This window comes from Oxyura jamaicensis, chromosome 2 (genome assembly GCF_011077185.1).
Source record: "Oxyura jamaicensis isolate SHBP4307 breed ruddy duck chromosome 2, BPBGC_Ojam_1.0, whole genome shotgun sequence".
Taxonomy (NCBI): domain Eukaryota; kingdom Metazoa; phylum Chordata; class Aves; order Anseriformes; family Anatidae; genus Oxyura; species Oxyura jamaicensis.
The window spans coordinates 123,382,130-123,400,138 of record NC_048894.1 but is presented as its reverse complement, the minus strand read 5'-3'; the positions used below and the strand labels follow the sequence as shown (position 1 = coordinate 123,400,138).

The window sequence follows — 18,009 nt, the reverse complement described above, 5'->3', positions numbered from 1 at the left end:
AACAAGGATGGGAAACAGAATCACAGAATCTCTTATATAGCTTGCTTTTGCTACAAGTTAACAACAAACAATTTATCCTGCATAGGATAAATTATCTCCTTTCTTAGGACGAAATTCTTCACTCAGAGGGTGGTGAGGCACTGGCACAGGTTGCCCAGAGAAGCTGTGGATGCCCCATCCCTGGAGGTGTTCAAGGCCAGGCTGGATGGGGCCCTGGGCACCCTGATCTAGTGGGTGGCATCCCTGCCTATGGCAGGGGGGCTGGAAGTAGATGATCTTTGAGGTCCCTTCCAACCCAAGCCATTCTATCATTCTGTAATACATATAGCAAAAGGTACTGATCTGAACTGTAACTAAAACATAGATGGATTATCTACACAAACCCCATAATTCTACTGGATTTTAAATTTACCCATCCACTAGAGAGATCTATTTTGTGTCAGTTCTTCATAGTTGTAAGACTGAATAGTACAGAATTTTCTGAATATGAAAATACAACAAGGGTTCAAAAAGGGATTAAATAAATTCATGGTGGATCATTCTAGCCATGCCCTTAAAATAAAAGGTCAATTCCAGGAAGAACATGTAGCACTGTCTATTGGAAGATGAGGTGAGATAAGAACAAGGATTAATATATGCTTCTCTTTTTTTCTTGTGTTCCCCTTATCATCCACTTCTAGGAAAACAAAAATGGTCTTTGGGCAGATACATTCTAGTAACTTCTTGTGGATTTTGTTGTTGCAAGAAAGTAATCGAGAGTAAGAAACAAACAACAAGCATTATGAATTGCAATTTCAGCTCGTGAAAATATCTTTCCCTGAGTAATTATTTGTCAAGACACAGACAGACTATTATATCCTGTTCTTTTATGTGACTGTTTAGTCACTGCTGCCAAGATCTCAGTAAAAGACTGATGAAAGTAGCTGGAGCTTTTCCTAAGGGAGCTTTTCACTTTCTCCCAGCAGGCAAGCTCTTTTTCTGAGGATTTTTTTTTTTTTTTTTTTTTTTGCTGAACTACCATGACCAAAAGCTGGAACTCTGGATAACAGAGTTCTGGGGCTGGTAGTTCCTGAGGTCAATGAAGTGCTTTTAGAAACCCAGTTCAGGGAGCCTAAAACACACAAACCCAAACCCAGTCTCAAAAAAACCAACAGATTAATCATGCTTAAATAGACTTTCATTTTCTGAGTGTTTCTTCTCTTTAAATATAAAATATGAACTTCATACTTTCTTTGGAGGTGGTCTACCCCAAGCAAAATTATCTTAGACACATCTTAGAGGAGAAGCATGTGTAAGAGCAGTAACTAATAGCCAGAAAGCCCCTTTAACAATGAAGAAAATTTCCATTAAAAGGAGAAATTTAAAACTTCACCAAAATATCTTCATATGTGGAAGTAATCTTGTATGGAACTCAAATCAACACAATTCTGAAAGTATGTCAGAAAAAAAACTAAATCCCATTATGGACTGTCTATGCATTAAAAATAGATATCCACATGCAGTAACAAAAAACTATGCAACCTTTCCTGAGTGGAAAATGAGGAAACATTGGAAAATGTTCAAGCATATTTTGTATTCCCAATGGACATCTTTCAAAAAAACACCTGGGATTGTGGGAGCATGCTAGGTCCATGTGAACCAACAACACAACAAAGTCACCATATAAGAGAGCAACCGGAAGAAGCACTGATTCCTGCATAACACCTCCTGTTAATGGTGGGCATCTGGCAACAGTACTAAAGAAATACTGTGATATTATTAAACTGCTTGAATGAAGAGTCAGTAGAGCTTTGAGAGGCTGTGGGAAGGGAACAAATGTCTTTTTGTGTGTACCTCTCTTTCTCTCTCCATCGGTACTTATTCAAGGAGCCATGATGGATTTTATTATGAAGATAATGCTAGCAGTATGCAATCTTCTGTTACGTATCCTCTTCCCATAATCCACAAGCCCTTACAGACCTGCTCTTCGGGTGAAACACTTCTTTTTCAGTTCTCTTTCATTCACTAACATATAGGAGAGGTTGGACAGATAACACTAATAAACACCTAGATTTTGGGGGCTGAGAAACAGCCCATTGCTGACCTCAGCACAGAGCAGAGACATCTAGTATCATGAAGGAGCAATAGTTTCTCAATGCTACTATTATGAAAGGTACAAAATAGTCAGTTAGTAGCCCAATTTGTATCACTTAAATTTAGATTTGTGCTACCGTATTCATATTTCCTTTTCTGAGAAAGCTATAGGAATGAGCATTGCTTATAATAGGCAATTCAGGAAATAAAGACATTAATTTCATTGTTGTCCATGTTGCAAGAGAAAACAGATGTTCTATAGTCTTTGTAAAGTTCACAGATCAGTATGTTTAAGCATATGCTCTTAGCTGTTGAAGTATTAATATTTCTAGTTAAAACCACAGCTATTCCATTATTCTACCCTCTTACTCTATCTTTTGTTGTTAGTAATCCCAACAGTTCTCTCAGAAGTTAATTATTAGCTGTAACTGTGTATTCTGATACAATACACTATGTACTGCTTAACTGCTCACACCCATAGTCCTGGCTTCCCTTTTTCCTGTTCAGAACTTTTAAGCAGGTCCCTTGGCTATCCCGTTGCCTGTATGGAACTGCTTTCCTCCACAATAATTATATGCTAGCAGTCCACTCAAAGTCTGTGAGGAATAAAGCGTGAAAAGGCTAATCTTACAAATAGTAAAAAGTAACATTTGCTAAATAACTTTGTGTGCCTTATTCGTGCTCCATTCACTGTAAGGTCACTGTATTGGAACTTTATGAAAGAAGAAAACGTGAAATCTTGTGTTTACTTTCACAACTGTGTGACTCACAGAATGGATATATATAGATACATGATATACATGTATACACAATATGTATGAGTGTCTGTAGACATATGTATGTCTGTAGATATACATGTGTACAACGGAAAGGCTAATAAGTTCATGTGCTTTCACATCACTAGCTCAAGGGAGTGGAAAGGAAAGGCGTGACGGACTGGTTACTGGAGCTTCCTGAAATACTGACTGAACTTCCATATATATCTACTGACTTCCCTGAGGAGCAGTGACAATACAGGTTTTGTAGACAGTCATTTTTTCAGTACGCCCAAACACTGAAATCACATTAAATTTAATTAACTGACTTCATCATGATAGTTAGCAGAACTACTTAAAGGCACAGAAAGCAACTCTTTCCTTAAAAATAATAATAATAATCAGGCTATACTTACTTTCATTCCTATTAAAGTATAGCAATACATTATACTTACTTATTACTGTGTAACGATTACATTACTACTACAGTAATATATATATATATATATATAAAAACACCTACTCAGAAATAACTATGAAAGGACTAATTGTTTACCAGTCCTCAAAACAACAGAAGCAATGACATACCACTTGACTAAACTCATGAAAGGTCATGAAAGATGAGCTTTTAAACTCAAAAATGTATGTAATGTATATTTTCAAAAGAAATAATTTCTGACATTTACATAAGGGATCTTTCAGAACTGAAACACCTATTATCCTCCTTCATCCTCATCCCAAGCAGTCAACTCACTTAGCTCAAAACTGGAGAAGTAAGTTTAAAATCCTTCTCCTGAATTAGAACAAACTGTGATGTGACTCTGGGTGTCCCACATTCAAGCCAAGTGTCCTAATCACTCAAGAGTGGCTTCCTCTAGACATAGAGTCCTTCATTTGTTTTTGAAAAATGTCTGTTAAATTAATAATCTTCCTAAGGATGAAAAATACTTTGCCTATAAATTCATCTTCAGGACTATTTAACAGTATCTGATGAGTTACGTAGGAGCTATTTTTGTACCTCTGGCCTTTGTTTCCATTCCTAGTGAAATTTTAGATGACACGGACCTGATATTTCTCTCACCTCAAAATTAATAGCTTTTCTATAGAATGGACTAATAACTAATGTGGAAAAAAAATCAGGTACACTGGAAAAAAGCAAAGAAAAAAATATATAAAATTAGCTACGCTTAAATATTTTGCTATATCACAATTCTGTCTGTAGTCAATATTAATCCCATACTAAAAAAAAAAAATTAAAACCCAGATTTATCTGTATCTTCAATGGAAAAATTAAAGGCAAGTCCAGATGGTAACATTCACTTACTCATCTATTTGACAGACACATGTTTCCACCTCTTTCAGTGCAGTCTGTAATTTGAACAGCAATTTCTGATAGACATCTTGTGTTTCTAAATCTTCTTCTTTTAAGAGGTACCTCAGACCATGGCCTTCTTGCTGGCCAAGAGACTGTCCTGAAGGGGCAGCCATAGTAGTAATGGTATGTTGAACATAAACCATGGGATTCAGTTTACCTGGGAATAATATAAAGAAGTTACATTTATACCTTTTCTTAAAACATAAATTTTGAAGTTTATGTAATATGTATTACAAATATGTAATAAAATTTGAAATACTCCTGCTTGAAAATTCATGTAATTACTTATTTTTGCATTTTATTTTGCATATGAAAGTCAAGCTATTTAAGTCAAGCTATATAAAGTTGGTATGAAATTATGACTAGCCCTTATTATGTTTCAAAACAAATCTAAGTCTTGAAAACAGGAGGATAGTACTAGAAGTACTAGAATTAGTTCCTTTATTCTCAACTGGCTTACCTTGATCAGTATTTTTATTTTCTTTTTCATGAGAAGAATGTTTTCTGCTGTCTAGCTGTACACCAAAGGCACTCCCAACAGAAGTTGAGGTTTTAGGGTAAGACACTTCCATCACATTGATATGGCAATTGGTCGGACAGAAATCACTGCTGTGAAGTGGTGAAATCTTTGACTTAGCTTGCTTGAAGGTAGGCCAAGCTCTGTTTTTTAATACTCTTGAAAACTAGATGTGAGAAAGAAAATAAAATTTTGATTAGCAGCTTTTGATATATCAGCACTTACCTGTCAAAACTTGAGTATGTGACTAGAAAACAAATGTTTAGAATACTTCAGTCATCCTGTCAAGACCAAATCATAATTTCCATCTTTTTCTATGTAGAAAATATAAAATATTTTTCATTTTATATTTCGGGGGGGTTGATTTTTTTAATTTTATTTATTTAAGTAAATGGTACCTTTTATGAATGTAAATAGCCTTGTTACAAGGAGATAGAATTTATTTTCCTTGGAACATAATAAAATATTAACAGTGTTCCTGGGGAGGAAGTCTAGAACTGCTCTGATCCAGTGCTGCACTTCACGTAACATTTATAAACATCTGCTGCCACAGACAAATTCAAGTGAATGTCTTGCAAGGATTTCTAAAATTTTAGCTTGAAACTATAATAGAAACAGATATTGTCTTACAACATGTCTTACAGCAATTGTAAGCTATAAATTATGAATTTCATATACAGAAAGGGTGAAGTACCCCGATGGTATCCTGGGCTGCACTAGGAGCACTGCCAGCAGGTTCAGGGACGTGGCCCTTCCCCCTTGCTCTGCACTGGTGGGCACTGAGAAGTACTGCGTCCAGTTCTGGGCTTCCCAGTACAGGAAAGACCTGGACATAATGGAGAGAGTCCAGCAAAGGACCACAAAGATAATGAAGGGACTGCATAATCTGCTGTGAGCAAAGGCTGAGAGATCTGGGACTGCTCAGCCTAGAGAAGGATCAGGGGGGATCTCATCAATTTACTCCAAGGGAGGGCACAGTGCCAGGCACTTTTCAGCGGTGCCCAGTGACAGGGCAAGGAGAAAAAAAAAAAAAAGAAAAACCAGAATATCACATAGATCTTTGATGCTACCTCAGTTATGAAGCATAGCTCATGCATTTTTTTTTTTTTCAAAGTTAACTTGTAGAGGGCCCTTCCCTACTAAATAGCAGTATCAATTCAATTAGTCAGGCTTTGGCTAACACTTCAGCTGAACAAAGGTATGTCCCCTGTGTAATAACATTATTTTTCTGCTGGGATTTAAATTTCTGTTTATTTTGGTGTCCTATTACTTTAGTCTGATGAACACTTTATTGATAAATTACATTCAAATCTTCATATTAGAACACGATCTGGAAGGTTAGAAGAAATCCAATTATGGAACTGTTGAAAGGCTGAAGAATGTACAAATAGTTAAGAAGGGCACTAAGGACACTCAACGATGAAAATGTTCCTGCAAGCAGTACATATTTCACATCTCAATCTCCCACACATCCTGCTCCAGAGAGACCAAATGCCTGGCTAAGATTTAATCAGATCATAAGTCAGGCCCAAATTTTTTTTTTTTCATACATGTGTTGAGAAACATCTGGGACTCATGGCACTGGACTCCAAGTTTATTATGAGAAAAATGTTCTGATAATATTAATAGTAGGAACTGCATAAATCTATGGGGTTTCTATTTATAGAAATCGAACTTCCACAGTGAAACCAGGAGCCAAACCAGGCTCAGGCATTCTGAAAGTCTTCCGTAACCATGGTTACCTTCACCTTGCCAAGAAAACAATGTATCTATCCCTGCAATTCATTGCATTATTGATTGACATTAGAAGCTCTAACTGTGAAACTATTAATTTTTGAACGAATAAGCTTAAAAGTGCAGTTTGTATCAGCAATGTCTGCTTCTAGACAGCATAAACACAATGAAAACTTCCCTGTGGCTGTTTAATTCATATCCAGAATAACACAATAAAATTTCATTTACTCTCTTAGTCCCCTGTAAAGGGACTGTACATTATTCTCTCTCTCTCTCTTTTTTTTTTTTTTTTTTTTTTTTTTTTACAGGAAAGGTATAAAATACCTCACACTTCTCAAACTCTAAATATGCTATTATTAATGTTATAACCAAGGAATTTGCTTTCAAAATGACATGTTGATTTTGAATCAGTTTTGTAAACATAGAAGTCTACAGTTCACACAAACAACTGAAAGCATGAATGTTAAATAATGCACTATCAGAGTCCTATTAATGTCTTCTTCTGTGACCCAGCTCCTGAGTTTATTCCATTTCTTAGCAGAGACCACTCTGTAAAGTATCTGGAAACCAGCTTTTTGGCTTTCACGCCTTACTGAATTATCCTTACAGGTTTCCTTCCTTTTCCTTCGGAAAACAAAAAAATACATATCATTTGCTCTTTCCCATTTAGGACAGTGTGAAGCTTCTACATTAAACCTCTCTTGTTTAATTTATGCCCTGCTTAGCTAAACGACTATAGGGAAATACCCTGGGGGTAACTAGAGACCATACTTCAGGTTATTTGTTTATTTCTATCTCCTTAATTTGGATCTCAGAAATTTTCTCAAAAATTTTCTGCTTATTTTGTGCTATAAAGTTTTATTAACACAAGTTAATGTAACAAGTCACAGAGCTTTTAATAGGCATGCTGGAAAACCTCATACCAAATTGAAGGGCAAACAAGATGAATAAAAGGATAACAATTTGGTATTTAAAATTCAGATAGAATTAAGAAGGAAAAATTAATTTTGATGTTATTGCTTCATTTTTGATTAACATCAGCAAATTCACAGTATTGGTCTAAAGCATTTAAAAGAATGCTAGACCTTTTGCAGGAAATACATAGCTGCTTGTATCTACAACTGAACATCGCAAATGAGAAAGGATATGATTTACCCAGGATCTAAAAATGGGATGATAGAAAGCACAGTTTAAAAACTATTTATGCAATTACTTAGCTTGGGCATTCACACCTCACCATAGCTAATCTTTCAGCCATATTTTTGCCACAGCAATAAACATTTTGAATGATTCAAACTATACCATTTTTGCCTATTTTTCCCTTAAAAGACAAATACCACACAGCTTAAGACATGCTGGTCATACCTTTTTATAACTAGAGATTCTTCGGTAGATATGCTCAATTTTCTCACTGCAAATGACACTGAATTTACTTTGAAGCTCAGTGGGGATCACTTCATTTAAGGAATTGAGGCTGTTGCAGTTCTGCACAAAATGCTCATCACTTTTTGCCAGTGCTTCCAGAATCTAAGACAACAAAAACAAGATAATTACTTTACAAAATGAGATAACTAAAATAATCCCTTACTTATCATCTCCTATAATTAAAGCTGAAGAGTCAGATAATCAGTTGCTTTTTAACATTACAGGCAATGCTCCTTCACAAAAATTAATGAAACCTGGGAAGAAACCTGAAGATGGTTTCTTTAAATTTATCCCTGGCATAAGTTATATCCATAACAAGTACCTTCACTTGGATAATGGATTCACTACTAATGTCCTACTCATGTAACCAACATGGCTCACCTGGAATTCATTATCTGCTGTATTTACAACAACACATATGATGAAAAGAAAGACTGAAAAAAAAATATGAAAAAGCATGCAAGAAAACTGAGTGTTACTCTTTTGCGTATTCTTTATATATAAAACAGGAAATAGTGAAGAGAATAAGCTATACCAGCCAGCAAAGACTGAAGATCCCTGGAGGTATTCAAGATCAGGTTTGATGGGGCTTTGAGCAACCCAATCTAGTAGGTGGCATCCCTGCCTATGGCACTTTCATGACAACTCCAGGTTTTACCATTTGGAAATATTCACCAAGAAAAAAACTTAAACTCTAAAGTTGCACTTGCTTTTTTCTTCATCTGTGATTTTGCCAGTGTTTGCCTCCCATACATGAAGAGCTTTATTTTACTTTAAAACCTACACGCACACCAAGAAAAAAAAAAAAAAAAAAAAAAATTGATGCTAATTCCATTAACCACAATTAAAAAAAAAAAAAAAAAAAAATAAATGTTGCATAGACAATTTTGATGGGATAAAATAACATCTGGAAACTACAGCCTGCCTTCAAAGTTTTGACATTTCATTGAATCTTTGCCTTTCTTTGAAACTTTATTTGATAATTAAGAAAAAAGGGGGAGAGGTAGGAAGAATGGAAGACTAAATTTCTGTAATGTTTGTTCAGTTTAGAAGCTCAATTTATAACTACACCATAATTTACTTTGCTTCCTGAGTACACAATCATCCTTCAAAATGTCAGAGGGATAAAGATGACCAATTACAAGATATTAAATGAAATACATATAATCCCAAGAATAAGCAGAAGAAAGATGTTGCTACATTGGTATTCAGCCAAGTAAAAATTAACACATATGATTGTTTAGTACCTTTGCAGTCAAGCTGAAAAATCCCTTTGGTTCAATCATTTTTTCTAACACATGGCACTTTATTCCAGCTGTGCTGTCGTACTCGTAAACCACTCCATACTCCAGGTGAACATTGTCAACAGTCAGGCTTACGTGATCTTTCTTCCCATCAATTATTGCCATAGTATTAAACTTGTCAATCACCTCTAGAATTAAGAAAGTAATACAAATCAGTTGAGGAGGGTTGGCCACTGAAAACTGATTTTTTTTTATTTTTTTTTTTTTTAAAAAGGGGGGGGGGCATAGTCAAGCATACTAGAAATACGTATGGTCTAACCATTCTACTTGAAAATGTACAGCACGAAACCCAGCTACCAGGTGAGTGATTTAAAATCAGAACACCAGTGGATTTATGAATGCTAAAATACAAAATTGCTTAAGAAGCATCAACAGATAAGTCACAACAGTCTCTCTTTAGAAACAGTTGCTGTTGAATGGGACTAATTCAATTTCATTTAAAATCTAGACAGGTAAAATACAGTATCAACAAAAATACAAAAAATGAGAAATTCTAAATAAACCAGAAGAAAATTGTCAGAAATGAAACCACCATGTCACCATTTACCCAGAGAACACAAATACAGTTCACATGCTAACCACCTCTTTAATTATTATCTTTGTACAAGCACATGAATCCAGATTTATCCAAACGTCAATTGCCTGAAAATAATCTGAAGGATAGTTGATTTGGTATTTCTCGTGCAGTAGTCACTAACTCATCTAATTTAACCTTAAACGATTACTAGTGGTGAAAATAATTCAGGTAATTCCTAGGATTTCATATCGTATGAATGAAAATTGAAAACATTTTCCCTGAAGTGTTCACAGAAGCTTTTTCTTGAAATGAGAAATGTAACAATTTTCAAGAAACAGCATTTTAAATTACCTCCTTAGAATACATAAAAAACAAATCCTTACATAAAGCACAACCTCCTATCTGTCTGCAATTTCATCTCTGAAAACAAAACCACTGCCTATATTTTCCTTGCTACTTACACCAACATTCTGAGCAACAACCAAATCAAAACAAGCCATCACATACCTTCTACTTTGCAGTCAAAGGCATCTCCTCCATCATCTCCAGAGGGCTTGGCATTTGTTTTCTGAAGATCTTCCTGTGCGCTTTCAATGCTGTTGTAAATCCACTGTATAGAATCTTGCTAAAAAAAAAAAAAAAAAAGACATAAGAAAATTTTTACAAGTGCAATTGATAGCAACTTATCTCACTGCTCTCAAACACACAATAGTTGCTTTAATTCTCTGAATATCATATCTATAGCCTTCTGAGCTTTGAGTTCAAAATAATATTTTTAAAATTACAGAGAATTTTGGCTTTGGCTAAAACCATCTGAAGCTTTTTTTTTTTTTAGTGTATACTGTCATGAGACAGTAGGAAATCTGTGGCAGTATGACATCCATCAGTTTTGTGTCTCTGTCAAAAATAATCTAAGACATTTCAAATCAAACTGCAGATTGAAGAATATTTGAGACAAGAAATTGTGAAAAAATCAAGACAACAGTTCTTGTCTTGCTAAATCTGCTATGTATCCACAAGACTGGAAAGATTATGCAATGCTAACTGAACATGTAGTATGTCCACCTAATCTATCACCCATGTGTCACTGGCAACAAATTTATATACTACAGACTTCATTACTTGTATTTGCCTTTTTGATAGTTATTGTATTAGATCTGCTTTATTTTCCCCCAGATTAGCAAAACATGCCAAAAGGACAGAATCTCAGGCAAGTCCAGCATTTTATGTGACTGACAGACATGGTGGCTTGGTCATACAGCCTATGAAGGAGCCACCTGTAAGCCTTACACCTCATTTTCCCCCCTCACTTGTTTAGACATATATCCATCATATCCTCTCTTACTTCATGATTTGAACTTAAGATGGCCTAATAGACAGACCACTTTCTTCAACTGGAAGTCACTTATTCAAAAGCTAACATAAGATATAATGCTATATGATTTGGAACCCTATTCTCCAAATGCATTACAAGGGGACACGCTAAGCATAAATCTGTCACATCATGATTAGTATCACTGCAAAGAAATTACATGGAATATCAGAAAGCAAAACCTGCTTTCAATTTTCTTTTTTCCAGACAAGACAACGAATACAGACATGGTCCAACAGAAGTTGCACAGTTCTTCCCATTGCAACAAACTGAAATTAAGCTTCATACTCCAGGCAAACAGGAAGACTCCTCACACTGAGAAGTGGAATATTCAGAACACAGAAAAAGATCCCCTTTCAATTATGCAATTGTCAACCACAGGAGAGACTGACTGCAATATCTGTGTTAATTAAATGATAGGCTAATTACTTACAAAATAGGAGAAATCCATAGTCATCTTACAAATAATTAAAAACCCACATTTCTGAATAGGAAGTGAAATTTTAGCTGTCTTGACACCAGTAGGAATACTGCCATCAGTCTAGACAGTTATCTCACACAATTTGATAGCACTACATCCTAAATGTAGGTTTTCTAAGAGATTCTTGTCAACCTGGGGATTTAGTTATATGGGATTCGCTGAACATGATTAGCTAATTTTTTAGACTGAAATAAATAATCTGTATAAGAAAAACAGGTAGGTATTCCAAGATATTACACAAGTGGATGGAAATAAAACCGAAATAGTAAATTTGCATGTGAAGGCATTCATGCCAGCCAACATCAATCAATCCTCTTTGGTTGTCGATTACATCTACAGAACTCCATGCTTAGAAAAGAGAGAAAACATGCCTGGTACAATTCAAAAATAATAATGTACAATTAATCTTTTACTCCATCCATTACTTGCACATAGAGTACCCTTTCTTTACCAGAGCCCGTATTCCTTTAAAGAATAGGTGAGCTCTATCTTGATACATTATGTAACAACTTCAACTCCATAATACAGTTAAAATAAATAATAATAATAAAAAAATCCAGACATTTTCATGAAGACAGTATTTGCATAACAGTTTTAATTCTTACTTATAATTCTTATCTCATATCTATGCAGTAGGTATGAGAGAAGGATTTCACTCCTGATTTTAATTGGATTTTTCTTCTCAATTAACATGCACTGGAAGAGTCTGTGAAGTTAATTAATGATACCAGTTCACAGTTTATGAAAAATCTGCAGGAACTTGGAAGGATTACATTATACAATCCAGCTGGTTTTGGTTTTCTGCCCTACAATTTATATCTTGCAAGCCCTTAGATTTTCTCCTAAACTAAAGTGAGAAAGATAACAAAACTTGGATGCTTGTATTAAAAAAAAGGGAAATTTTGAGCCCTTAAATTTTTGTTGATTTCCAAGATCGGAATGCAATGGAAACATGAAGAGACTTTTATAGGCAAAATATGTGCACTCTGCTTTCTATTTGCTGAAGTGTTACAAAATTCTGGAAGAGGATCAGCTTTTTGCATTACATTCTCATGCTGATGAGCAGGCAGTGAACTGGGTAAATCCCTCTCCATCATGATAAGAATATACCTCTTAATGCTTTCTGCATAGAACTGCAGAAAAACTTGAAATAAGACTTCAAAAATACCAAATTAAGAACTTAGCCATAAGCTTAGATTTTTCTAATGCAGAAATTAAAGAGAACTTGAACGTCAGCAATATATTGAGGAATGTTTGCCTTTTATAAATCAACTGGCTTCCTTCCACATTTATTCACCATTCCTATCCCTTCATCACACTCAATCTCAACAGGTGCATGGACAGAGATACACACCACACTGTTTACTTTGGTTGCAGAGAACATTTTACCAAAAAAAAAAAAAAATATTTAGGCAGAAAATCTGCAAGAGATGTTAAATGTACCTGCATTGGACGCCTATACTTCCTGCATGCCGTGACATGAGCAATAACACTTGCATGAGTCTCTTTGCTGACATTAATTCCATTTACTTTGATTATGCATTGGCCAGGGTGGAGACCAGCTGCAGCTGCCACTGTTCCTATTAAAAAAAAAAAAAAAAAAAAAAAATCACATAGTTGACAGACTTCCTTTCCTAACCACTTCCTTTAAAGCTTACAGTCCAAAAACCCAAAAGCCTCTGACCACAGAGTGCTTCTGAAGCCAGATGGACTCCGAGAAAATAGAGTTCCAAAGACATTTCGAAGGACATCTTTTTCATCCTTTTTCCAATTAATTTATAACAGAGTGCCTTACAGTTTTAATTTAAATATTCAAAGATAACAGAGTAGAAGATCTAAGCACCTTGAACAATAATAATAACAACAATAATCTTGAGTAATATATATGTATATTGTACATGCAACATAAAATACATGCTTCAGCAATTTCTTTCCACAATAGAATAACCACCTTGAGAAAATCCTCTATCCACTGAAAAGCTACTATAAAAATACCAGCTGTCTCCAGGTCTTTTCAGTATGATTCAAGCCTTCTTCTGAAAGACAGCCTGCTAGACTATAACCTGAACACTCACCTCCTTATATCTCTTTGGCTATTGCTACAGAGGTACTGGTGAAGTCAAAATCTATTGCTTAGAGAATGCAACACTGAGGTGAAGAAGCCAACTGTTAGAAAAGTCTAAACTGAATTTGCAGGGCTTACAAAAAGAAAACCATGTTACGACTTCCAGATGAGCATATCTGACAAGGAAATAACAAACAATATATTTTTTCAGTATTAAACAATATAAAATAAGTTTCCCTGATTTTAGGCACTATCAGGTTTTGGTTTTGCTTAAAATATGTAAAAACTGAAACAATAGACAATAGTTGCATTTTAAATCTAAAACCAAAGAAAGTCTTTGTAAATGATACCATTGCCAGCTATTGCAATCCACAGTGTGTATTTAAAAACAAAAATAAGCCTTATTAAATACCTAAAAAAAATAATAAAAAAAAAAGGCAGAAATTTTACACTTCATAAAAAAATAAAAGGTTCCAATTTGGCAGAGTATTTAAGCATATGCCTACAATCTTTCAGGTTTAGCAAGCCACACAAGCAAGATTTACGTATTATTGAAGCTAATTGGAATAAAGCATGTGCTTAATGAATAAGGATAGGCAGTTGAATTGAGATCCAGGTGCAGAAATAATTATCACATCAGTTCAACAGTCTAGTTTATTAGACTTTCTCTCGAAAATCTAATTTCTGGCACCACAGCCAAGAAAAAAACAAAAAAAAAAAAGTTATCAAGCTCTGTTCAAATCTGTCTGCTTTGCAGATCAGTTCATTTTAAATTCTTCAATTACAAAGGTAGGAGGAGGGGACAGGACACAACTGCCCCACAACAGCTGAAATATGGTGGTATCTGGCTTCACCGTTAACTGCATGCAACAGCAACAAAAATGTTTTAACTAGTTTTGTCGCCAGTGCAGCAACCCAGAATTTATCAAGTTAGGGATGGCAAGCATTTGAATAAGATATCACGAAGTAGAAAAACAAAATAAACAAACAAACAAAACCGTATTTAGAGGAGAGATCTGAAATTACTGTGACAAAGTATGTCACCAGCACCACTGAAAAGGTCTGTGAAAACTATACTTTCTGACAAATGTTTTCAGAACACTGCAGAACTACATGGTGACCTAACAAATCACCCTTCAGGAAGAAATTCCCAACACCCATTCACTGGAGAAAGGAATTTTGCATCTGTCAGCTATTCCTCGATCTGTGAGGAAGTCACAGCCTTAACTTACCTTACGTGCTAACTAGAGCTCAGCCAGGCCATTTACATATGAAATGTATAATGACCACTAGTGTTGACTTACCTCTACCAACAGCATGGACAACTGATGGGCCAAAGCCCCGAATTTGGAATCCAAGTCCGTCTGCAGAGTCAGGAATCTTCACTGTCCTGGTAAATGCAAAAACCCAATATGAACACAGCAAAAGGTAGCATATTGTTATTTAGCATAAAATTGAACAGCAATAAGTAGTGTGTTTGTTACACCAGGGTGTAAAACTTCACACTGTCAGTCAATTCACAATTTGAGATTCAGCATCATATTCCCAATACTTTGAACAGCTTACATCAGAACATCAGAATTAAGACCAAGTGGAGATACTGAAACTAACCAGAAGAAGGCAGTACTATTTCACATGGAATTTCAGCATGCCAATTAAGACCAAAGCAGCACTGCATTTTTCAAATTCCTCCCGAAGAGACTGCAATTCAGGTAAGTTGTCACAAAATAGCAACGCTGAAAGCTCTGGGAAGGCAGACAGTCTATCAGGCAAGAGCACAGAGTCTGCGGATCACAGATCGTGACAGGCCTTGTCACACAAGCTGCAGAACACTGTGGAGACTAGATCTGTGTTAGAATTTGCTAATTTTTATTTAAATATATATATATATATTTGGCTGCAGCTTTTCTAAGCAGCTATGAAAAGCAGTGAGTTTTGTAAAGACTTGCATACTACTGTTTATGTAACTTTTAAGCCCATTGTGTTACGCTCTTGCTTGGTCTAAGTGCAACAGTAATATGAAATACTGACAACCATAACCAACAAAACCACTGCTCTGGGTATCCAAATTCACATCTACTCCTTAAAATGAAGCCCTGATCTTGCCCAAAGTAAGCTAACATGATGTCAGGTCAGGTTCCAGAAAAAGCAACACAGCTGCATTAGCCCTTCTCAAAGCTGGTTAGGTCATGCATAACACTGCACTGACCTAACTTTGCTGTCTTTACTTCCAGAGCCAGTTCCATTATTATTTAAGGGACCTTTGCACTGGACTCTATGTGCTAGTGTAAAAGCAGACAAATCCAAATTGATGGTGAAAAGTGAATTTAAAATACATTTGAACTGTAATAATTTCAATTTACAGATAGATTGGAACAGTATCATTGCTTCATTTCTTGTACTTTCAGTTTTTTTCTGGTACACAGAATGTTTAGCATTTGGAGATAACTAGAAGCACACGAGACCCAAATCCCATTGCGGCCTATAAATTTGTACAGATTTGTACAAAAATGCATTGTGAACATCTTAATGAATAAACTATAACAGAACATCACTGGCAGTTTCAGCTAAGAATTTATGAGAAAATAGTTGTCTCTTCAGCCAACACAGTTGTGCTAGTAGCAGCTTCTGAGAAAATGCAGGCAGTACAGGAAAGAAGTTCTTAAACTCCTCTGAACTTCTCGTTCATTAGATAATCTCTGTCATCCTTGAAATTCACCCACGTCTTCACTGGTGAGTTGTGAAGAAAAAGTGATCAGAAATTGATCCAAGATCTGCATTAAAGAAATGCTAGGATATTATTTTTCTGTTTGCTACAATACTATCACCTACTGTGTTCTTGCTGCTGTTTGGATTGGTTGCTGTTCTTTTTTTTGTATTATCAGTCCAGTTGATCAACTTTATGCCGCGTTTCTTTCTTTGCTCTTTTCTCTATTCTGGTTGCCACTGTATTTCTCAAGTCATCTTTGCTTATTAACAGGAGAAATACATCTCTATTCTGCTGCTTAAGTGGAACCATTTCCAAGATTCTCTCTCTCTCTGTTATCTGGCAACAGGATGGGTTCCTCCTTTCTCTGCTAAATTTGATCAGAATTTCTACCGACTGCTGTTTCTTATTCTCTTTCTTTGTTACACAGAAACCATTAACAACTTTACTGATAGACCAATGTTTGTTAAGATATCTACTGAACCCAGGCATTAGGCCTCACTTTGTATTTCTTTTACGTAACAAAAATTCTACTCAGATTGCAGGGGTCAAAACTTTGTGTAGAAATACAGCTGTTACACAAAGATCTGGAGTTGTTTACTTGCTACTGTTGTTTACACAACCAGCACACATACCAAAGAGGCCCATTAGATCACAAAGTCCAAATTCTGCCAAACCAGGAACTAATCCCCAGACAGAGGAACTTGTTTAATAAACATAAGTAAGAGATAAGTGATCAAAACTGTCCATGTATTCAAAGAAACCTCATTTACACTTGCGGTTTCTTCATGTACTTAACATGGCAGACCTGATGATCTAAAACACTTGTGTTTTGTTTTTGCTGACTGGCAAATTTAATAAAACAAAATCAAAGCAGATCAAATTGCTTGACATTACAAATTGAGATTCGGCAAAGCATTTAAAATAACTTTACAGTAGTGCTGTTTGAAGTTCCACTTGTCTTTTTAAATTCGCTTCAATTGTAGTTTCTAAAAATTCCCCCAAAGGAATGACAACTTACTCCCGTGGTTTAGTGCTCACAAGAACCCGCAGGGGCTTTCTGCTGTTTAAACATGTTTTCAGGAAGCAATCCACTTCACTAAAGGGTCGCAGAAAAACCAGGTCACCGTTAATGGCAAAGATTTTTTTCCCAACCTCCAAGCCTGCCATCTAGAAAACAATAACAGTTGTGTAGATGTTTGCCTTTTATAACCACCAACATTATGTTTTCTTCTGCTTGCATGCAACCCCAATAGGAATAATGACACACACACTTGCAGAAAATTCTTTCTGCTTCCTTCACAAACTACACTCAAAAGACACAAAAAATTGGTTCTGGAATTGGCTATAGTGACCTCAAGTGTAGTGTAAACTCTCATTCTGAAGAGACCCAATGACAAGTCCTAGTGTCAGTCAAGATTTCATGAAAGTATTACAATATTAGTTAACACTTGTAATTATTAACACAATAGCCTTTGTTGATCCAGTTGTTGGTTTATTATTATTATTATTATTATTATGGTGATGTTACCTGATTTGCCCATGTCATTTTCCAAAGGAGCTAATGCTTCTTTTGAAAAAGGAAGGACCTGATGAGTATTTTAGTAATAGAATAGCTATTAAGTTCCAAAACCGAATAGTATCCTTGAAAGTTTTATGGCCATACTTTCAAGCCAAGAGTATG

At 35.5% G+C, this 18,009-nt stretch overlaps 1 protein-coding gene across 3 annotated transcripts in view; it reads right to left on the bottom strand.

Annotated features, from left to right (window-relative positions):
• Nucleotides 1–18,009, bottom strand: part of PREX2 (phosphatidylinositol-3,4,5-trisphosphate dependent Rac exchange factor 2) — a 176,231-nt gene that overhangs the window by 72,939 nt on the left and 85,283 nt on the right. For all 3 annotated transcript variants that reach the window (XM_035317544.1, XM_035317543.1, XM_035317545.1), the window contains 8 exons: nucleotides 17,347–17,495; nucleotides 14,923–15,008; nucleotides 12,997–13,133; nucleotides 10,208–10,325; nucleotides 9,127–9,311; nucleotides 7,820–7,981; nucleotides 4,664–4,886; nucleotides 4,153–4,360 (listed from right to left, as the gene is read on the bottom strand). In XM_035317544.1, the coding sequence (XP_035173435.1) occupies nucleotides 4,153–4,360; nucleotides 4,664–4,886; nucleotides 7,820–7,981; nucleotides 9,127–9,311; nucleotides 10,208–10,325; nucleotides 12,997–13,133; nucleotides 14,923–15,008; nucleotides 17,347–17,495 (1,268 nt within the window). The remainder of the gene's footprint in view (nucleotides 1–4,152; nucleotides 4,361–4,663; nucleotides 4,887–7,819; nucleotides 7,982–9,126; nucleotides 9,312–10,207; nucleotides 10,326–12,996; nucleotides 13,134–14,922; nucleotides 15,009–17,346; nucleotides 17,496–18,009) is intronic.